A 23,953-nucleotide genomic window follows, 5' to 3' on the forward strand; every position below is an offset into this window, starting at 1 on the left:
TAGCTGTTGATATCCAGTGATGGCATAAAGACATACCATGGTATCTTTCATACCAGACATTTTCTTTCTCCCTTCCCTTCCCTTCCCTTCCTTTCCCTTCCCTTCCCTTCATCTCCCCTTCCCTTCCCTTCCTTCCTTCCTTCCCTCCCTTCCTCCCTCCCTCCTTTCTTTCTTTCTTCTCTCTCTCTTTCTTTCTTTCCTTTTTTATTCCCACTTATATTCAACAGCAGAATTCTAGGAATCTGTCCTACCTGTCTTTTAGATTGTCCTAGAAGTTTCCCCTAGAAGTTTTAGGCTGAGATTTATGTGGGTGACACTGGTCAGCATACTGTCTCATCTGAGGAGGACCCTGTCATCTTACTGACACCTGGCCCTGGTCCTCAGAACATGGATGATTCAGTCCTCAGCATCTCAGTCCTTTGGATAAGAGCTCTCTCAGTTCTTTGGTGCAAGTTGATTTTATTTTTTGAACGAAGTATTATTGCTGGAACATCTTTCCTTTCTTCCTTCCTTCCTTCCTTCCTTCCTTCCTTCCTTCCTTCCTTCCTTCCTTCCTTCCTTCCTTCCTTTTTCTTTTCTTTTCTTGTACTCATTAGGGTGAGTATAGCAGTTTCTGAATTGTGATGGTGAGTAATTTCCCCCCCATGCTCACAATATAAAAATGGAGTTGACTTATATTCATTCTTTTTTATATTAGCATTATTTTCCAGCATTGTTCCTTAAAGGAACTCATTTAAGGACCACTAGCCCAATACATAAAGAGACAAACTGGAATACTACTATTTAATTAATATTAGTAGAGACAAATTGCATATTAGTGGAAAAACATTGAAATTATTCTATTTAATATTCACTTGTTGATGAATAATTGCAGAATTTCTACAGTGTGTCAAGTCCTTGAGATACAAAAGCTAAATAATATCTTTTTAAAGATAATTTTTTGAAGTTTCTCAAACTGAAGTTTTTTTTTCTTTCTTTCTTATTTTTGCCCATCATGGAGTTTGAATTCAGGGCCTGAATGCTGTCCCTGAGCTATTCTGCTCAAGCCTAGTGCTCTACATCTTTGAGCCACAGCTCCACTTCTGGTTTTCTAATAATTAATTGGAGATAAGAGTCTCACAGACTTTTTTTTTAAAAAAAAAATAAGTTTTTTTTTATTGTGAAAATACTGTTACACTCACACGAGCAAGGTAATGAGTCATTTTTTTAAAAATTGTCATTTTTAAAAAATACCATATGGCCGGGCGCTGGTGGCTCACGCCTGTAATCCTAGCTACTCAGGAGGCTGAGATCTGAGGATCATGGTTCAAAGCCAGCCCGGTCAGGAAAGACTGTGAGACTCCTATCTCCAATAATCACCAGAAAACCGGAAGTGGCGCTGTAGCTCAAGTGGTAGAGTGCTAGCCTTGAGCTGAAGAGCTGAGGGACAGCGCCCAGGCCCAGAGTTCAAGCCCCATGACCGACAAAAAACAAACAAACAAACAAAAAAAAAAAGAAATTAAAAATACCATATGGAGGGGTTACAATTACATGGACAAGGTAATGAGTACATTTCTTATCAAGCATTGTTGCCTCCTCCTTTGTTTCCCCTTACAAACCCTTCCCATCTCCTCCCGCCCACCCCACTCCCTCCTACCCCCATCCCTGGCCAAAGTTGTAAAGTCTGTTTTTTGACATAACTTCTTGTAGATCTCATTGTTGCAATGGGTCCACCAGTATCCCTATTTAAACAATTCGTTTTTCCCCTTCCCCTCCACAAATTATACCAACATCAAATACAGTGAAAACAGGGCTTATACCATGGGGGAGGGACATACAAAGCAACAAAGAAATATCTTATAAATATGTTAGACACAATAGCAAGAAAGAAAAAAAAAATTGAGTCCTTAACTTGGGGTTCATTTCACTTAATGACATTGCCCCATTTGTTAGGAAATGGAAAGACTTGGAAAAAATTATATTAAGTGAAGTAAGCCAAGCCCAAAGAAACATAGTCCCATGGTTTCCCTTATTTGCAATAACTAGTATATGTCTGAGTCAAGCAGAAAAGGTCAGATAAGTTGATGTTAAGTGAAATGAGTACATTTCTTATCAAGCATTGTTGCCTCTCACAGACTTTTCTACTCAGGCTGGCTTTGACCCTCAGAACTTAGCCTCCTGAATAGCTAATGAGAGCCACCAGCACTTGGCCTTCAAACTGAAGTTTTAAGTGACTCAAACTTGTTCATTCTAAGATGACTTTTCACATTTAAAAATTACTTTAAGGTTGGCTAACATGTCTTATGCTGGTAATTTTAGCTGGAGGTAGAGATTAGGAGGATCAAAGTTCGAGGACAGGTGGGTGAACAATTTGAGATTTTATCTCAACAAACACGCTAGGTGTTGTTGGAGGGCCCTATAATCTCAACTGGGTTGGTAATATAGATAGGAAAATCTTGATCTGAGGCCAGACAAGACAAAATAACATGAGAATATCTAAAAAACTAATTTAAAAAGAGCAAGAAGGATTGGATCATCATGAAATAAATAGTGGATTGCTTATCTAGCAAGCACAAGATCCTGAGTTCAAGCTCCAATACCATCAAAAAGTATTTTTAAAGACCCCAAGATTTTTTGTAGATATGTGTTATCTCAACCAATATTTATCTATTAAAAAGGGAAAGTTTACAGCATTTATTCATTCATCTAAAATAATAACATAAAATGACTTTTAAAGATTAAGATATATAAATATTTGGAATGAGGGCTAGGAAGGTGGCTCAGTGGCAGAGTGCTTGCCTTGCATGCATGAGACCCTGGATTCAATTCCTCAGTACTACATAGGCAGAGAAAGCCAGAAGTGGTGCTGTGGCTCAAGTGGTAGAGTGCTAGCCTTGAGCTGAAGAGCTGAGGGACAGTGCCTAGGCCCAAAGTTCAGGCCCCACGACTGACCAAAAAAAATGGAATGACAAGAGGAAGATGACCTCACATTAATTTTTGTATGTATGATTTCATAGACACTAGATTCTCATATCTGCTTTTGCATTCAATCTGTAGCAATATATTCTTTGGGTCAAATTATATTTAAAATGTCACTTCATATAGGTGAAAGGGAATCATATTTTTTATAGTCTTTTAATTCTTTCTCAATGATCAGAGTTCCACAAGTGGGAGTTTCTTAAAGGTTAGTTGTGAGGAGTGAGGGGGGTGGGGGTGGGAAGGGATAGTAGGAGAAAAACAAAGGAGGGGGTAACAATGCTCGACAAGAAATGTACTCATGCAACTAGCCCCTCTGTACAGCACTTTTTACAATAAAATAAAATTAAATTAAAAAAAGATTAGTTGTAATTTGTTATCAGAAACAGAAACATATACATACATATATACACATATATACACAGAGAAACATATGCATATGCACACATATATACATTTATATATACATGCATACATAATTACAAATACACACACACACAAACACACACACACACACACACACACACATACACACACATATATATATATGTAAAACATATGATTATTGTATATCATGACATCCATCTTGGTTTGTGAGCTATTTTTATTTACCCTAATTGATTTTGTAATCTCATGAGCTAATCACTGTTTCAATATTTATCAGTGAAATTTACGGTTGTGAATTTCAACAATGAAAAGGTGTAAAACATCACAATATTGCAATGAAAGCATTTTTGACATTGCAGACCTCCCAAAAGAGTCTGAAGGGGACCTACAGGAATCTATAGATTACATTTTGAGAGCTAAAAGGGAAATAGGTAAAAGAGCACATCTTTGAATCAGGTTGTGGGCATGTAAACAAACCTTTCCTGTTTATACAAAGTATGACTTTGAATAAGTAATGTAACGTCTCTAAGCCTCAGTTTCCTCTTTCCTGTGGTGGGTCCCATGGAGTTCCTACTCTGGAGCTGTGCTGAATGTTAGAATTCGGTGAGATGATGCTCATATCTCTTGGATATTATCGTGATGATTATTGCTTAGGCAGAGCGCAATCATCATGCTTCACTTTATTAATTTAGACATCTTGGCCCAGCTACTCTTTCTCGCACAATGAAGAAGTTGCAGTGTTTGGCACTGTATGCAATTTTTAAGTTATTTCTTTTTTTAAACTTTATTTTATTGTAAAGATGCTGTACAGAGTGGCTACAGTTACATGGGTAAGGCAATGAGTACATTACTTGTAGATAATTGTTACCCCTTCCCTTGTTGTTGTCCCACTATCCCTTCCCTCCCCCACCTTCCCCACTCCTCCCCATCCCAAAGTTGTTTTAAAGGTGATGAACGGTGGGGGTTGGGGGTGGGGGTGGGGGGTGGGAGATGGGGGAGGAGGGGGTCAAAGTTGTATAAGTCAAGTAATGAGTACATTTCTTTTTTTGTTTTGTTCTGAGGACATTTCTTTTTTAGACATCCTTTCCCTCGTTTTATTTTACTTATTAGCAAATGAGTTTATCAGAGACAAAAATGATATATTGCATCTTAGTCATCCTATATAATTCAGACTTTTAGGTAAACCAGACTAATCTTTTCATTTACCACATTGAGGCAATGAATTCTAACTTGTAGTGATTTGTAATTCCAAATAGTCTTGATTTAAAATGAATACCCAAACATTGCCATAAAAATACTTTCCTTAGGAGTTGTTGAGATCCTATTACAAGTCACTAAGACACCTTCATTCATTCATTCATTCATTTTTTGTGATTTGAACTCAAGGCTTTTGACTTGTGAGGCAGAGGTTCTACTGTCTGAGCCATACTTCCAGCCCTTCTGTGTTCTGGTTATTTTTGAAACAGACTTTAACTTTTTGTCCAGAAAATGCTCTTCTTATTTACACTTCCTGCAGTAGCTGGGATGCCAGGTGCATGCCACATGCCTGGCTTTCTCTATTGACAAGGGATTACTCCATCCCCAACTAACTAAGGTTCCTCCTATCTCTGGTTACTGAGAAGCTGGGAAGCTAGAGGTACTAGGCTAGCGGGACATTTTCCTTAGCCTAGTAGGCATAGACATTTCAAGAGAAATTTTTACCTGGGTGTGGGATAGATCTGTGGTGACTACTGCCCTTCTGTAGCCTGTTCAGCATTTCCCTGAGAACTGAAGTCAGATTTCTGGGAAGAACAGCTCCTTAGTACAAATCCCATTTATCAGGATTGAGCAGGTCTCCACTAGTTAGTGTGCCCAAGACTGACAAAGTGCCAACTTGGATAATGAAATAAACTGTCCAGTGGTGCTTTGTGTGGACTATATACTAGCTTCACTCTGTGAGTGTTTGCTGGTGTCTGGGTAAGACCCGAGTCTTGTCCTCTTCTTACAGGTTTTGTGCATTTACAACTGTAGACTAGGTATATTTTTCTGAGGCAGAGGAAAATAATTCCTGAACCTTAACTTTTAAAAGTCAATCTGAATTGATCAAAATCACCACCTTGGTTCAGTTTCAAATCTGCATTGTTTTGTTTTGATTTTGTTGAAACAGAAAGACATTGTGTAAATGAAGGCTTTGGAAGGATTAATAAGAAGAACATGGTTGTGTGTTTACTTTTTCCAGCACAGTATGGGTGATGAGCATACCGATGCGGTGTCAAGTATTTTCCAGATTGAACAGGAAGATATTTTAGATTGGACAGCTGTGGACACAGAAAGCGCCGAATTTAAATCTCAGGCAGTATTGAAAACTCATCCAGAAGAAGAATCAGGGAGACCATTGGAAGAGATACATCCTACAGTTGATTTAAAAACAAGCAAGAAAACATCTTTAAAGGTAACAATAACAACAACGACACTGTGCATATTCAATCCTCAAACCTAATTTATGTTGGAGAAAATGGTCCAGGCAAAGTGGAAGGTACGGAGACTGAATCCACTGTCAAAAGGAACCTGGGAAGTGCAAATTTTCCAGTTAGTAAAAGAGCATATATTTGTTGAGAGTGCCTATTACTAATCCTAATTAATTCCAACACTGGAAATTTAGATTTTTTTTTTTGAGAAAAGAAGGGATCTTGGTTCTTGTTAGAAACTGACATTTCAAAGGAATCAGGAACTACATACAGTACAAGGATCACACTTGGAAACAGAATGTCTTTGCCCCACTTAACATTTATCCTGATGAGTCTCTTCCTATTGCTTAAAGGCTTCCCAGATTCATTTCATTTATGTATCATTTTTATAATTTTTTTTTACCATACTTACCCATTGCTCTATTATTATCTGTTATTACTTCGAGTCAGTGATATTTTGGCTTAAATATACAAACTTATTTTGTTTTTAAAAATATTTATTTATTTAGTTGGTCATGGGGCATGAACTCAGGGCCTGGGTGCTGTTGGAGCCACAGCCCAACTTGTAGTTTCCTGCTGGTTAATTGAGGATAAGAGTCTCTTGGACTTTCCTGTCAGGACTGGTATAGAACTATGACCTTCACCTCTCAGTCTCTTGAGTAGGTAAGATTACAGGTGTGAGCCACCACCCCGGCCATAAACTTATTTTAAAATTAAGTATTAGCGGTATTTTGAAAAGGCTCTTTTCCCAGCATATCATCTTAGTTATCACCAGAGACCATCTTCTGTATGACTAACTTCTGGGTGAGAGCCTTCCTGAGAACCCTTTCCTGGACCCCTGTGGTTTTGTTCCTGATGTTCTTTATCCAAGTCAACTGGACATTACTAGTTATACAACTTTTTTTTTTTTTTTTTTTTTTTTTGTCCATCATGGGACCTGAACTCTGGGCCTGGGCACTGTCCCTCAGCTCTTCAGCTCAAGGCTAGCGCTCTACCACTTGAGCCACAGTGCCACTTCCGGCTTTTTTTTTCTGCTTATGTGGTGCTGAGGAATCGAACCCAGGGCCTCATGCATGCAAGGCAAGCACTCTACCACTGAGCCACCTTCCCAGCCCTAGTTCTACAACTTTTGCCCGGAATTCTGGAGGCTAAAACCTGGGCTTTGTCTGTGACCTATCACTTCTCTAGCCTTTCACATATAATCAGTCTCCAGAAGCTTAGATTATTCTCAAATATTACTAATTTTTCAGTTTCTCTCTTCCCTGGTCTGTGTCCTAGTGACCTTATTCTGGATTTGTGTCTTTTGGTTTTTCTTCAGTTTTCAATCTGTACTCTCTTAGGTTCATCCTGTATAACACTAGGCTACATAGCTTCTGGGGAAAAGTAGGTAACAAAGGAGACTTACAAGTAAGGATTTACCAGAGAGAACTCACCATGGCTCTCAATGAGAAATGTCTCCCATCAGCAGTCCTGCTGTCTGTCTGAAGCAGGACTTTGCGTATGAAGTGAAGCCAGCCAAGGCTAAGTGAACTACCCCAGGGGATTCCTGTGTTTAGACTGATGCTCTCTTGGCATCTAGAGATGATAGCATCTTGATGAAAAGTGTTAGGCTATGGGGCACAGAGGTAGGATCTTCATGTATTCTACATAAACATTGTGATTTTGGGAATAAATGAAAGCATAACTGGCAAATTGGTAAGCTACTCAGTATGTCAAAGGATGAAATAGATATTCTTCATCACCATGACCTGTCAGGAATTTAAATCTATCCTAGAAAAGTCCAGTAATGCTATTTGGCTTATGATAATTTCTATTAAATAGTTGAAAAGAGACTGTGCAAAATTACTTGTTCCTAGTTAAAACACACAGTCCTTTCCTAAGGTATTTAGAATTGAGTGCTTACCATCTAGCGACTTTGCTAAATGTTTTATGTATTTTGTCATATTTTTCCTAATAACATCCTTACTATTACCCCATTTTGTAATTGAAAATAATAGCTAAATCATGAGAAGATATCTAACTTGAGAGGCAAGTCTGACAGAGGTATTCTAATACTGCAATTTCAGTTTAGCCATGCTGCCCATTCATAATAGTAAATAACAAATGTCTAGTTAAGTATAAGAACAGGCTTGAGTTAAGTACGAGAGTGAATACCTGCGCGGGCTATAAAGGAATCCTAGGGGGGAGAGAGAGAGAGAGAGAGAGAGAGAGAGAGAGAGAGAGAGAGAGAGAGAGAGAGAGAGAGAGAGAGGAGAGAGGAGAGAGAGAGAGAGGAGATGGAAGAGGAGGGGAAGAGAGGTTGTGGAGATATGTTAGAGAGGATGTCAGAAATGCCATGAAAACACTAAAGTATTTCTGTGATTCATTCCAACAAGTTGTTACCAAGAATCTTATGTTCACTTGTGTGAACATCTCAAGAGCAAGTATTACCCATGAACTTTAACCTTGTGTGTGGGCAATAAAATTAGCCCCAGCATCTCTGGTACAGGAGTGACCAGGACAGGTGTTGCAGTGGGGGGAATAAGAGTTTTGGATGTAGTAAACATAGATCTAACAATGAGGTATTATTATAAAGGGGTAATGAAGGCCTTTAGCTGCTTAGATACATGCTCGAAGGCCTCCTTCAGCAAAAAGTAGAGAATGTGGACAATCCTATTCTGTTGGTCATTTCTTTCTATTCTTAGAAGCTCATTAGTACTCTGGTCTAGTCACTACCAATAATAGTGACTTCATGAAGAAACAAATGACCAGTAAAAGATTGATGAGAGTTTTATAAAGGAAAATGTCTGTAAAAATAGGTTTGATCATGTGATCTGGAATTCTAAGTGGAAGAAGACAATTTATAAGTGTAGGAAGCTCCAAATCCCCCAAATTCTCAACAAAAAACTATGAGTGACTGACTTGATCGAGTCTTACAAAGATGCAAATGATGAAAGAAAAATACATATCCACAAATAAACACATATGTGGAATGTGCCTGTAAAATTTTATACCAAGAAGGCTGAGATAAGAAGTTGGTTGAGGCCTGTGAATAATGTGAAGAATACAAAAAGATGATTTTCATGTTAGTTTTGCAGTGAAGTGTGTGTGTGTGTGTGTGGGGTGGAGAATGACAGCCTATCATTAGGGATGAAGAGTGTAATGACAGCAAATGACAAAGCAGCCTTAATTTACTTTTGGAAAAAGGTTGTGGTCTGAAGTGAACAGAATATATGACAGAAAAGGAAGCTGAAAACTCACACTTCACTTGTTAAATCTGGCAAGGAAAGTGATCTATAGTTTAGAAAGAAGAGAAGAAAAGTTGATTTAAAAAAGCCCTTCAGTCCCAAGATTTATGAAAGATGTTGAGTTCACATAGAACCAATAGGCTTGGAGAGGTAATTTTCTCCTGCCAGGTTCAGCAGTAGCTTTGAGAAGCAAATACTTCTCAAAGTGCTAGAAGATGGGAGGCTAACCTGTCACTGAAAATCTGGCTTTCCTTTTTTTAGGGTAAAGGTTTTGATTTCTGCAACTGATGTGCGTTCTTTGACAAAACTACATGATGATGAAAGAACTTATTAAATGATTTGTGCTTGAATTCTTATCCAAAATGGGAAGGGTAATCACTTGGAGCAAACATTCCCTAAGAACAAACCATGGAAGACTAACCTTGTTTCTTCTGGAATTTCTAGACCCAATATCAGAAGAGTGTCACATGTGTGTTCCACATAAGAGACTCCTGGGAAGGTCACAGGCTCTGGAGCCACATTTCCAGGGACAGAATTATGTCTCTGTCCTTTAAAAGTGGTGTGGCCTTAGATTACTGCTTGTATGTTTATGTTGTTTTCATGAGAAGAATGACAGTGCTAATGTCTTCATGCTGTTGTGAGGAGTATATGTTCCTAGAACACAGAAAACTCAGTAGGTATTAGTGATTGCCATTATCCTCTGAACTGAAGCAATCTATTTTTTCCTTATCTGGTATTTTTAATTTTTAAAGATTTTTATTGTGAAGGTGAGATACTGAGAGGTTACAGTTACACAAGTCAGGTAATGAGTACATTTCTTTTTTTTTTTTTTTTCTTTTCTTTTTGGTGGTCATGGGGCTTGAACTCTGGGCCTGGGCGCTGTCCCTCAGCTCTTCAGCTCAAGGCAAGCACTCTACCACTTGAGCTACAGCACCACTTCCGGTGTTCTGGTGGTTTATTGGAGATAAGAGTTTCACGGACTTTCCTGCCCAGGGCTGGCTTTGAATCGTGATCCTCTGATCTCAGCCTCCTGAGTAGCTAGGATTACAGGTGTGAGCCACCAGCACCCGGCATGAGTACATTTCTTTTGAACAATGTCACCTCTTCTCTTGTTTTCTCCCAGGAGCAATCTATTTACAAAAGCCTCCTCAAAGTTATTAAATGGGGTACCAGTTAGGTGAACTGCTGGATGGATTTCTAATTAGCATATGAGACAGAATGCAAATGATAGAAATGATGAAACAATGTGCTTGCGAAGCAAGCATGACAGTACCTAGTAGGATGCCATAGGACTGTGTCCTATTTCCACTTATGTTTCCATAACTTGGATTAAAATATGGAGGACCTACTTACTGGATTTTTAGGTAACACCCAAACTAAGACTAAGAAAATTTGTTTGGTCAAACCTCCGAAGAACCTTAACTGGGATAAATACATGCAAGGTTCTGTCTTTGAGTCCATAAATGAAATAGGATGATAAGGCTCAACAGTAGCAGTGGTGAAAGACTTCAGGGTTTTAATCAGTAATGTCATTTTTGCTAGGAATACAACTGGTGGATAGATGTCATAAGAATCATCTTTTTATTGGACGATCTAATCATATCATACCTCAAATACTGAGTTCAGATCTGAATGTCCAAGATCAGGAAAAACTGACAAGTTAGAGAATATTTGAAAGAGAACACTGAAGATGATAAAGCTTGGTACTTCAAAACAATGCCATATCAAGTAGAGTTGAAGGGATAGGGATGTTTTCTCTGGGTGGGGGGGGGGGGGAGCGCGGGAGGGGGAAGAAAGCCCAGAATGTATTGAATCAATACATTCAAGTATTGATTTGACTATAGAATAGAGGAGAATTAGGCTGTGCCTGTATGGTTTCTAAGGTTTGAATTAGGACTGGTGGGAGGAAGTGATTAGGTTCAATAATAAAGAAACAAACAATGCTAGCAACTGAGAGTTTCAAAGAGAACATGACAAACTGTGTGTACTGACCTTTCCATACTAGACAGTGTTTACGCCAGTTGATGACTGGAGGTGGAGGTACTATAGAGGAAATTCAGACATTAACTGGTGGGTAAGATAGAATTCTGTGTGCAGCTTGAACTTTCATTATTCCTTATTATAGTGGGCTATTGTGATAGATCATTCATCTTTTTTTTTTTTTAAAGCAAAACAAGGCCAAATCTTGCATCTTATTTAAGAGCTGTTTGGTCTGGCTCCTTTCCTACTGTTTAACCACCTCTCCCTACCCCGAACCCCCGCCAGGGAAGACCTCCCTGCTTTTTTCCTGAAAGTTAGTTTAAAAAATACAGAGCAACCCAAGGAGAAAAATTTTTTTTTTACAAGAATGATTACCATAACTTGTAGGAATGATTACCATAAATTGTAGGAAATCTAGGAAAACAATACTCCCAATACTTGTAACTATTGAAGGTTCTATTATTTATGAGACAGAGTATATTTAGTTTTAGCCAAGCTGTAGGAAAAGAAAGCAGTACAACTGAAATACAAATTAATAATTTTACTCAAAATAGTAATAGAAAGCACCAAAGTTTCTTTTGGCTTGTGTTTATAATCAAAGACTGCCCAACTTTAAGAAACTAATGACAAATTCTATTAAAAATATCTTGGTGTAGTGTAGGTAGAAAAAAAAGGAAAGACAGATACAAAAGAAAAAAAATAAGGCAGAGTAGCTGGAATGTAGCTCAGTGGTAGAGTGTTTGTTTAGCAGGTATGAGACTCTTGCTTTAATCCCTAGCACTTAGGGAAAACAAGCAAGGAAAAGAGGTATTGTTTTTGGAAGCTAAAATATTCATGGTAATAAATGAAAATTATTGTAAACAAAATATTTACTAATATTTTTTATTTCCAAGAAGTTTTATACATAAAATTTAGGAATGGACTTCGAGGGAAATAGCTTACTTTTTGATTTATATTGTTGTAAAGTGAACATAGAAACAAAGAACTTAAGAGTATGAGTGAATGATCTCCCAGCATTATAATTTCCCTTAACAACTTATTTTCTGTTTTCTTAAGGTAGATGCATCAGAATTCTTGCAAATCAAAGGAGAAGAAATTAAACCAATACGGAAAGTGAAATTTGGAATTCCAACATCAAGAAAGGCTTTAAAATCCAGATGGCACCATTACAGACAAACTAAAAAGTAACTTTATTAAATTGACAAATTTTACCATTTGAAGGACAGTCATTCAGTAGCTTGATTCATGAAAATGCATATTTTAGAAAAGGAAAATCCAGTGTGTTAGTAATTCCTATATGATACCTGAGTTTAAATTTCTAGAGACAAAGTTGGTAACAGGTTTTGGAGTTAAGATATAGGCTTTACTGCAAGCTTTCCTCCATTACAATTTTTTTTTTTGGTCGGCCGTGGGGCTTGAATTCTGGGCCTGGGCGCTGTCCTTCAGCTCTTTAGCTCAAGGCAAGCGCTCTACCACTTGAGCTACAGTGCCACTTCCATCTATTACAATTTTTTAAAAATATTTTTATTGTAAAAATACTGTACAGAGCGGTTACAGTTACATGAGTAAGGTAATGAGTACATTTCCTATCCAGCATTGTTACTCCCTCCTTTGTTTTTTCCCTACCATCACTTCCCTCCCCCCCCCACCAAATTGTAAAGTTCATTTTCTACATAGTGTCCTGTACATCTCATTGTTACAATGGGTCAACCTGTATCCTTGTTTCAGCACTTTGTTATTTCCCTTCCCCTCCCCAAATTAGAAAAATGTATATACAAGATTCAGGGCACCAACATCAAATGCAGTGAAAACAGGGGTTATACCGAGGGGGAAGAACATATAAGAGAAACAAAAAAAAAATCACATAGTACATTTTAGATACATTAAAAACAATAGCAAGAAAGAAAAAAACAAGTTGTGTCCCTATCTTGGGGTTTATTTCACGTATCATCTTATATGGTCTGCTTGTCCTCAACTTATACTAGTTATTGCAAATAAGGGAAACCATGGGACCTATGTTTCATTGGGCATGGCTTACTTCATTTAATAGATTTTTTTCCAAGTCTTTCCATTTCCTAACAAATGGGGCGATGTCATTCTTTCTGATGGAGGAATAGAATTCCATTATATATACCAATTAATGCTTTTACCAATACACTTTATCAATGTAACAATGGGACTCAAAATAGCTTTTTGTGGGACTAAAGGAAATGAAAAGTTAACATTTTAGATTCCATATTTTGGTCACTTCAGTAGTTGATTTGGATTAACTACTTTCTCATATTGGTTCATTTTGTTATGATAAAGTACAAGACAACCCAACACTAAATGTTTCTAGGCTACTCATGCTAGTAATTTAGATAGCTTTCTCTCTCTCTCCTCTTGTGTTTTAATGGGGTTTCTTATTACACAAGAATGCACAATTTTGGACAACAATGTATAAAGATATCATAGGATGGTTTACCTTTTACCATTCACCTTGTTGAAACTCTAGTTTTCTCCTTGTTTCACTAGTAGGGCTTTATGGGTTGGTTTATTCTAGATTATTCTTCATTTAACTGTTTATGGGGCTTTAAAGAAGCTTTAATTATTAGCTTTTGTTGTTGCTTGGGGCACTGAAAGGCATGTTGAACATGGAAGACAGCTGTTTTTATGGCCAGCCTAAACTTTGTAAATGGATGTTACTCACTATTTAGTGGCTGAGAATAGACTCATGGGAAAAGAATTCCAAAGTCGATGAAACAGAGGAATTGGCATTTAAGTGACCCTGTACATGCCACTGCTTATCTGCATTGCTTTGAGCTCATTTAGTTAGCAAGATTATGTATTAAAACAAACAGTCACAGCAGACAACAAGTACTTTACTTTCAATAAATAGTTACTGTCAGATTATCAATGAAGCAGAAACTTCTTGATTTTAACCTCCCCTAAAACTCCTTGCATTTAGTGCATTAAGCAAAGTAGTATGGCCACACACAGAGTAAGGGTCTTTTCTTTTTTATGTCAGCATTTCAAAGAATGACAAATAGTCCTGCTTAAGGAGATTGTGCTGTAAAAACACATAACCTTTCTTGAGCATGCCCAAAATATTTCTAGATCTTATTGATATATGTAATGTTATTTTAATTCATTGAAACTGAAATTAGAAATTTCCATTACAGAGAAAAGAATGAAATGCAAACGAAGAAAAATTCTGCTGTTTGAATAAGAAAAGAGAATTTTGGGAAAATGTTCCTGAAATCTTTAATTCATAGCTCCTTTTTCCTTCAATCAATTGTTAACTTTTCTCTGGTGATTTTCTCTTGAATGGTATTCTTGGGAATCAAACTCTTGGTGGCAGGATATGGTTATTTAGCTCAATAACCAAGGGAGATTCTTTTACTAATTTATATTGTTAGACTATAATGGGATCATAGGAATTCAGACCTGTTGCAATGCTTTTTTAAAGAAAAGAAAAGTCAGTAATGTAATCTCAAGCACATTCCACTAGCCAGGACCTGTCTGGGACAGAATGATGATATAAATGAGCTTGACATGGGGGCTCACCTTGTTGTTTTCTCTCTTTCTCTCTCCGTCCCTCCTTCCCTTCCTTCTTCTATTTCTCTCTCTCTTTTGTCCAAGCTTTTTTTTTTTTTTTAAGGAACTCAGAAGCCAGGTGCTGATTAGAATCTCAGCTCACACATATATAATCCTAGCTACTCAGGAGGCTGAGAACTGAGGATCACAGTTGGAAGCCAGCCTGGCAGAAAAGTCCTTGAGACTCTTCCCTCCAATAAACTACTCAGAAAAAGCTGCAAGTGGCGCTGTGGCTCCAGTAGTACAGTGCTAGCCTTGAGCAAAAGAAGCTCAAGGACAGTGCCCAGGCTTTGAACTCAAGTCCCAGATCCTGCACAAAAAAAAAAAAAAAAAAAATAGTGCTTGAAGCACTATTCTAGAGACACCCTTCCCTTCCCCAGTCTTATGCACTTGTACTGGTTTTAGATTTACTTCTTTTCTTCCCATTTATGTTTGCAACTTCATATTGGGTCCTCTGCTATTTTGGAAAAGTCAGAGACCACTTGATGTATGTGGTCGAATCATGTACACAGTATGCCCAGCACTAGGTTAGGAGCCGTGCAGTGCAATTAGTAATAACAATGTATAGGGAATGTACTCATTACCTTGCTCATGTAACTGTAACTCCTCTGTACAGTATTTTTACAATAAAAATGTATTAAAAATAAAGTATTACTGGAGAGATGACCTCAACAGATCAAGAATGATATACTGTGTTTAAAAATCAATTCTTCTAAAAGCAAGAGCTAGGAATTTTCCAATTTTTCTAAAGACTTCCAAAGAAACCAGTATTACAGATTTAAGGCATTAGAACTGAGGTTTGGAGTCAGGCACTGCCAACTCCAAACTGTAGTTTTGGTAATACTTCCTATCTGAAGTAGCCCAGATACATGGACAGACCAACGACTCACTAGACAAAGGGTAAAAAGGAGTACACGAAAGTAGGAAAATGCCTGAAAAGAGACAATGGTTAAAATAAGGGAGGATAGATGCAAAATGACAAAAGCGATTTGGCTACTGCAGTGTACAGACATAGGGATGGAGTAGTACTGGGTAAAGCCACACCCACTCAGGAGTCCTCAGTAGGCATTTGCAGGAAAGAAATTTGGCTTATGGACAGCAACATTGCACTTGGATCTCAATAGCTTCACACTGATTTTTTTTCACCTATCCCAAACAATCCTGTTCCAAAGTAAAAACAGTAATGCCTCCAATACAGATTCATTTTGGGCGTCAGAAAGAATGTAGGTAAAGAAACAACTACAGAAGGCTAGCACATAGCAGGCACTCAATAAGTATTTGCCGATTGGATGGCAAAAGCAGATCATCATGACTTCTTGTGTGTGTGTGTGTGTGTGCGTGCGTGTGCCTGTGTGCGCGTGCGAGCGAGCGCGTGCTTGCTCATCCTGGGGCTTGAACTTAGGACCTGGGCACTGTACCTAGGTCTTCTGATCAAGGCTAATGCTCTACCACTTGAACCACAGCTCCACTTTCAATTTTTCTTTCTCTTTCTTTTCTTTTCTTTCTTTATTTTTGTGCTTAATTGAAGATAAAAGGCTCATAGACTTCCATTCCCAGGCTGGCTTTGAACTGTGATCATCAGATCTCAGCCTCCTGAATAGCTAGGATTATAGGCATGAGTCAACTTGTTTCCTACTTTAAAAGGCAGGGGAGACACAAGTTTCAGAGAAGTGGATGGAACCTATCATGTCAATGTAGCAGGACATGGTATGCCATTGGCGGATGGTAGATATATATTCAGGGACATTACTGTTTGAGCAGAGGAATCCACCATGGCTGGACATGGTGTTCTTGGACTGAACCATAGAATTCAAGACAGAAGAGGCTTGCAGTGGCATAGTAGTGAGTTTGCTTTAGAAAGACATGTGGGTTGAAAGTTTCAGCAGGCAGTTGGATGACTAATGCTATATCTGTCCTCCTACTTGTAGGTATCTTACCTGGAGCTTGAATTGAACAGTCACTGTAAGTGTACTTGATATCTAGATTCTACCCAGTAACGAATGAAGCTCACTTGCTTTCTTTTCCTCCAGAATGCTACCGGGCTTCATCCCTCCTCACATTCATGATCTTTGCAAGACCATCCCGGCCCAGGAGCTGCCAGTTGAGCTGTACCTGGCTTCTCGTGTGTTCCACACTGCTGACAAGATGAGTCACAGGAATATGCTCCGCACACTTGGGCCATCTTTCTTAGGTGATCGGTTTACAGATGAGCAAAGAGAGAGGTAAGAGAATCTTAAAATATTAAATATTAATCTAAATAAAACTTTTCAATATTAAATTTTAACAGTATTTTGAAAGATCAGTTTTTCTTGCCCTTAAAGCATTGTCAGTGACTGACCTACACTTGTCATGGGGTGCTCTGAACTCATTTCCTCAAACACGAGTTTTAGTAAAAATTGGAGCAGTCTGTTAAATTCTTTCATGGCTTAAAAATAATGGCCCGATTTCCTGGTGTTCAGTAATAACATTAAGCTTTTATTTGAATTCCTAAAAGGAAGAACTCAAACCAATTTTTATTCAGACAAAATATATTTTGAAGATTCAAGTGTCAGTTATAATTTTATGCATCTGAAGTCCAACTATTTTTTGTATCAGTGTTTTCCCTCATAGCTGGTACTCTACTACTTGAGCCATACCTCTAGTTCAGTTTTATGCTTGTTAAGGAGATATGAGTCTCTTGAATTTGTCTGCTCATGCTGGATTTGAATCATGATCCTTAGATCTCAGCCTCTTAAGTTGCTAGCATTCTAGGTGTGAGACTGGCACTTGCAAAGTCTTATTTTAATTCATCAAGTCATTGTTTGATAACTTTTTGATAAACATGGGAACCATTTTTGGAAATTTCAAAACTATTTTAGGATGTCTCATAAAAAATAGTAATTCAGGAATATAGTCTTTAGGATTTCCCCTAAAAGCTTAAAATTGGAAGTAAAAAGTACAAGATTCTACATGTTTTTGTAGTGCTGTGAATTTTGAACCCAGGGCCTCATGCATACTAGACAAGTGTACTACAAATGAACTACAACCCCAGCCCCTGAGACTATACAGTTCTGAGTAATTTCTATTAGCTCTTTGCAAGCTAAGCATAATTTTGAGGACTTACACCTTCTATTGATCATGTAAAGTAGGGAAAATGCTGGTTTCTTTCCAATTCTAATTTTTTTTTCTTCAAATAGATCTCACTTTCTTTTTCCAAGAGAGAGTCAATAAATGGTCTATTTGATAATGATAATTCTTAGCAATTTGTTCTTAAGTACCAAATAAGAAGTTAATTTAAGTACTGAATATTTAATTTGCTAGCATCCCTCTCACGAGGATTACCTTACTAAACATAGCTTAACCTTTTCAAAATATATCTGTCTGCTGAGCTTACAAATTTGGAGAAATGTATAATTTTCCTACACTAATAAGGAGTCCTAAAGAAAGGTAATTGTGAGCACAAAATTAAAACCTTTTCATTTGATGGCTTTTGCTTCATTCTGTGCAATGAATAGTTAACTCCAGATTATAATACTACTTGTGGTTACATAGTTTTAGTGTTTTCCTGATTCTGTGTATAGTAATTGGTTAACTGTGACAAAAACTAAGGGTATTTTAGTAGAACTGTAAGGATATATGTATATATACATACATACATATTTATTTGGTAGTACTAGGGTTTGAACTTGGGTTCTCAGACAGCTACTCTACCATTTGAACAATGCCTCCAGCCTTTTATGTTCTGCATAGGGTCTTCAACCTGGATTATAATCTATTTATTCTTCCTGCTATAGCTGGGATGACAAAAATGCCCTTAAGTTTCTCTGTTGAGTTGGGTTTTTTGAACTTTTTTGCTTAGGCTGGATTGGAGCCATTGTTCTGATCCAGCCTCTTTTTTGTTTCTTTACTATATCCTAAAATCTGTTAAAAATCACCAATATTTATGTACATGTTTTTCTTTGCTTGTAGTAATTACTTATAATGCAAAAAAATAAAAATCTGAAATAAACTGTTTTTATCTTATTTTCATGTAATTGATTTCATTTCCATTCATTTTAAGTATGTACAAGATTTTTTTTTTTTGGTCAGTCATGGGGCTTGAACTCTGGGCCTGGGCACTGTCCCTCAGCTCTTCAGCTCAAGGCTACCATGCTACCTCTTGAGACACAGCACCACTTCCAGTTTTCTAGTGGTTTATTGAAGATACCAGGGCTGGCTTTGAACTTCGATCCTTAGATCTCAGCCTCCTGAGTAGCGAGGATTACAGGCATTAGCCACCGGTGCCAGGCTTATGTACAGGATTTTTGAATTTTCTTTTAAATTAAATAATTTTCTTAACATATATTTGGAGGCAGGTTGATTTCTAATTAACTTTTTCTGGCATAAGCAAATGCCTTCTGATATAGTACTAGCTTTTCAGTTCAGGATGTTTCATTATACTCTTTAATAATGTTTGCGTTTTATTCATTTGGTATATTTTTTCAGGAATACCAGTTCTCTATATGTTGGTTCTTTTTCATTACCTCATCTTTACATTTATCATTTCTTTGCACCCCTTTCTCAAGTCTGTTAATCAGTTCTTACATTTTCTGAGATGTAAAGTTTAAAAAAATCACATTTTTCATGCTAATATTGCATTACTTTTTTTTTTTTTTTTTTTGCTGGTCCTGAGGATTGAACTCAGGGCCTGGGTGCTGTTCCTCAGCTCCTTTTGCTCATGGTAAGCACTCTACTTGAGCCACAGTGCCACTTCCAGCTTTTTTGAGTAGTTTATTGGAGATAAGAATCTCGTTTAAATAGGGATACAGGTGGACCCATTGCAACAATGAGATGTACAAGTCATTATGTCTAAAACGAACTTTACAACTTTGGTGTGGGGAGGGGCGAGGGGTAGGGGTGGGGGGGCGGGGAGAATTGGGGGGCGGGGGGAGGATGGGAAGGGATGGGAAGGGGAAACAAAGGAGGAGGCTGCAATGCTTGATAAGAAATGTACTCATTATCTTGCCCATGTAATTGTAACCCCGCTGTACAGTATTTTCACAATAATAATAATAAAAAAAAGACTCTCACAGAGTTTCCCGCCCAGTCTGGCTTCAAACTGTGCTCCTCACATCTCAGCCTCCTGAGTAGCTAAGATTACAGGCGTGAACTGCACTCGGCTACTTTTCTTAATTTTATAGTTTCAAGAAAAATCTACAAATCTTTCATTTTGTTTGAACTTATACTACCTGTTTCATGAAAACATAAAAGTTTTCTTTGAGACCCTAAGACAGGACCTGTCCAAATTACTTTTGTTTCTCATAGTAAATCTTTTTCAAAAGGCTAGTCTACATACAATTCTTTGAATGCTATTTTTGCGCCTTATCCTTTGTAGACTCTTCATTGAACTAAGTAACTGGATTGCTTTGAGGGTTCATCTGTGAAGGAAGACAGATCATTTTTGGCTACCCAAATTAAACATGGCATGAATTTCTCTAGTATTTCTTGACTGCTCATTTGGGAAGCATTAAAATGACTAGGCAGTGGAATTGAGGTGCAGGTGCACATTACAAGTACAGTCATCAGAATCCTGAATGGTGTGGGAGAGGCAAGGCATGACTTGACAATTTTACTTATTTCAGTGAGTCTTCCATTTGCAAGATTGTATCCAAACCCACCAAACAGGATAGAGATATTTTGATAAGAAAACAGAAAAATTGCATGGCCGAGAATACATGGAGGTCCACTGCACTTCACTGCACTTGGGTAATTTCTATGAGCCCTTTGTAAGCTAAACATAATTTTGAGGACTTACATCTTCTATTGATCATGTAAGGTGGGGAAAATATCAAATGAAGTACTAACAACAATTCGGTGCTTATAATATTGTTGCATTTTCTAAGTGAGGAAAGTGCAGTGTAGTGATTGAGTGACCAGTCCATATTTACATAGCTGGTAAATGCTATAATTCAGATGCAGTCACTCCGATTCGAAATGTAATTTCTATTATATCCTTCTACTTTCCCCCTCTTCATTTATTTTATTCTGAATACTCAGTCTCCTTCTCTTTTCAATCCTTGCTTAAGACAGCACAGGTCCCCATGCCCCTCATTTCTCAGGCTAATCCTAGCTTCACCTTTTTCCTTACTCAGCCTTAATACTTGCTGCAACCCTACCTAAGGTGATCCGTCACAGACTTCTTTTACCACAGACTTAAGCTCTGTTTGAAGTCTATCTGGTAATGTGTATCACAGAAGTACCTATATCAGTCATAAGATATCTTGACATTCTACTACCCTGCATTTTTTATATTATGTATTAGACTGAGTCAGAATTATGCACCCCAAATTGCAGCTGGTGGCAGAGTGAGAATTATAATCAGGAGTTCCCTCAGTTAGATTTCTGATATGTTCGCTTTGAACAAGCAGCTCATTAGTATGCCTTACATGTATTAAAAAATATATGTTGACTGGGTTGACAGAAAGTATTTTCAGTAGGTCCTATTAGATTTAAAAAATATAGTATATTAGTGAATTATAGTATATTATAGTATATTAGTGAATTTTTGTTTTTAATAGGATTTTTGTTTTTTAGTGAATAATTATAGTATGTTAGTAAATTTTTGTTTTTTTTAATAGAAAGACCATAAAGTGTATTTATTTGGAAATTTGTGTTTCTAACTCCAGTGTGTAAAAGCTGAGTTTTTAAAGTAAAACAATGTCATTCCACCAGATGTCACTGTTTGCATATAACAATGAAGTTGCAATGACTTAAAAATACAATTTGCCCTCCCTCATTATATTTGATAAAAAAGAATTCTGACTGTATGTATGTTTTCCTATAGGCTCATTGTTTTGTTAAGATTACATTCTGTGCTTTTAACAATGCACATAATTTCTAAGCCTCCATGCAAAAGAAAATCTTACATAGCTGAATTCTTTCAGACCTCTGTCCTGGCTTTTAAAGTAACATTCTCTACAAGTTAGAGTTGTTCAGACTATTAGTTGAGACCGCCATAAAGTGTATTGTGACATCAGTTCAATGCTTTTCTATAGACACTTAAGAAATGTGTAGAATGGAACAGTCCATTGCATGCCAAGTATCATTTTTGTTTGTGAGTTACTAAAAAAATTTCCCTGTACGCATTTTGTGACTTCCCTAAAAGCAATGGAGGGGTCTATCCTGTGAATCTCCTCTCAGGCCTCTGGGTACTCAGAAGCAAGGTACATGTTCTAGGGGAGAAGACCAGATAAGCTGTAGTGCAGAATCTCTCTGGAAGAGTCCTAGCAGGGTGGAGGAAACAGTCAGAGGGAGAACAGGGCTGCCTAGGTAGAAGCTCACACTCAGTTTAGTGTAACTCTTAGAAGAGTGCTCAGATGCTAGAAGAAGATGCCTTTTGAACTGCATGACAGCAACTTACAATAAGAAATACATTTTTGCTGGACTCCAGTGGCTCATGACTATAATCCTAGCTACTCAGGAGGCTGAGATCTAAGGATTATGCTATAAAAGCCAACCTGGGAAAGAAAGTTCTCAAGACTCTTATCTCCAATGAATCACTGAAGAGCTGGAAGTGGAGCTGTGGCTCAAGTGGTAGAGCACTAGCCTTGAGCAGAAAAGCTCAGGGACATTGCCTAGGCCCTGAGTTCAAGCCCCAATACCAGCAATAGAGAAAAAAAGGAATACGTATTTCAAAGTCTCTGATCTCATGGGACACTGATGTTGACTCCAAAGGAGGGTTAGCTTTTGCTCCTAGAGGAGTTGGCTTGTTTCTTTCCATCAGCATCCTCACTATTATAACAATGATGATTACAACACCAACCGCTTACTGTGCATGTACTGTTTGGAAAAGTATTAAAAAGAAAATTTCCTTATCTAATTGTGTTGGTCTGCTTTCTATTGTGCTAACATAATTGTGTTGGTCTGCTTTCTGTTGCTCATATATCTAAGACTTGGTAAAGAAAATAGGTTTATATTGTCTCACATTTCTGAAGGTGGGAAAAGCCTAACATTGGACTTCCTCATCTGGTCAGCAACATCTCAGGCTGCTTCACTTTGGTGGGAAAATGGATAGACAAGGAAGGGCCTATCAGAGACAGAAAAGGAGAGCAAACTTCCTCCCACCATAGCTAACATTCCTGCAGTCAAGACATGAATCTAGTCATGAGGAATCTAACCCTATGACCCGAATACTTTCAACTGGGCCACACCTTCCAGCACTGCCATTTTGGCTGGAGGACAAGACATACATTTTCCTGGTGGAAATCATGTTCAAACCATAACTAACATAGCATAGCAAGTAGCTAAAGGGGCTGGAATCCTTGCCCTTAATCTCATTCTAAGGCTTATTCTTTCCAATATATCAATAGTTTTTAGACTTCTCTGAAGATAATTACCATCTTTTTATTTGTGCTGGTCCTGGGGCTTGAACTCATGGCTTGGGCACTGTCCCTGAGCTTCTTTTGTTCAAGGATTTGTACCACAGCACCACTTCTGGCTTTTTTTTGTGGCCTTTCCTTCCTGGGCTGGCTTCAACCCATGATCATCTGATCTCAGATTGGGTAGCTGGGATTACAGACATGAGCCACCAGTGCCTCGCTAGACAATCTTGGTGTCTGGTAAGTATAATAATTATCCAGTTGTATTCCAAATTTATGAAATTAGAATCCCCAAAGGAGGGGTCTGGGAAGGTATAGATTTGACAATCATCTTAGGATATTCTTACCTCTGGGCTGTTTATGGACAACCTGAATTGTATCAGTTATTCTCACACTGAGTGTGTCAGAATTGACTGCAGTGCTAGTTAAAACATAGAAGACTCAACCCACACCCCAAGTTTTGATTCTGTGGTGGGTCTAAATGGTTTGGATTTCTAACATGTTCCTATGTAACACTGATGATGCTGGGCTGGGGCTGGCTTTGGCTTTGACAATGTGTCTTACTAAGCCCCATTTCAACAGTATTTGTTCAGTATCTACTGTATTCAAATCCTTAGGAGATGGAAAACCTCACTTTTCCTCCAAAGTCACACTGTATCTAATCTTCTGTGAAAAAGATATATAGAAGACCCGTTTTAACACAGGTTCCATTAATTCCAGCAAGAGCTGCTTCAAGAAGGGAAAACAAATCTCAGAAGGCACCTTATCATTCTTACCTTCTGCTTAGGTTGGTGCTTTGCCTGAGTTGAAGAAGTGAAATTTGTATTGAGCGTTTGCAGTGAAATAAGAGCTGTTGCATTTCAGTGTAGTGAAACAAAAGTATCATAAGGCTTACTGCTTTCATATATGCAGGCCCAAACATAAATTGCTTTTGGATTAATTCTCATGTTGTATTTTTGGGCTTTTCCTTCCCACGTGTGTAGATGTCAAATGACATCATGTTTGTTTCTGCAGAAGTATGCAAAGAGCACAAACTTTTGTTTCC

General features: G+C 37.8%; 1 protein-coding gene across 4 annotated transcripts in view; it reads left to right on the forward strand.

Annotated features, from left to right (window-relative positions):
• Nucleotides 1–23,953, forward strand: part of Ttc6 (tetratricopeptide repeat domain 6) — a 173,278-nt gene that overhangs the window by 38,072 nt on the left and 111,253 nt on the right. For all 4 annotated transcript variants that reach the window (XR_011373031.1, XR_011373032.1, XM_070026900.1 and 1 more), the window contains exons 3-5: nt 5,561–5,773; nt 12,053–12,180; nt 16,603–16,794. Coding sequence is in view for 2 of the 4 variants with exons in the window: in XM_070026900.1 (XP_069883001.1) it covers nt 5,561–5,773; nt 12,053–12,180; nt 16,603–16,794 (533 nt within the window). In the remaining 2 variants the exon portion in view is untranslated. The remainder of the gene's footprint in view (nt 1–5,560; nt 5,774–12,052; nt 12,181–16,602; nt 16,795–23,953) is intronic.

The sequence above is a fragment of the Dipodomys merriami genome, unplaced genomic scaffold (genome assembly GCF_024711535.1).
Source record: "Dipodomys merriami isolate MVZ:Mamm:240054 unplaced genomic scaffold, mDipMer1.0.p SCAF_1, whole genome shotgun sequence".
In the NCBI taxonomy this organism is placed as follows: domain Eukaryota; kingdom Metazoa; phylum Chordata; class Mammalia; order Rodentia; family Heteromyidae; genus Dipodomys; species Dipodomys merriami.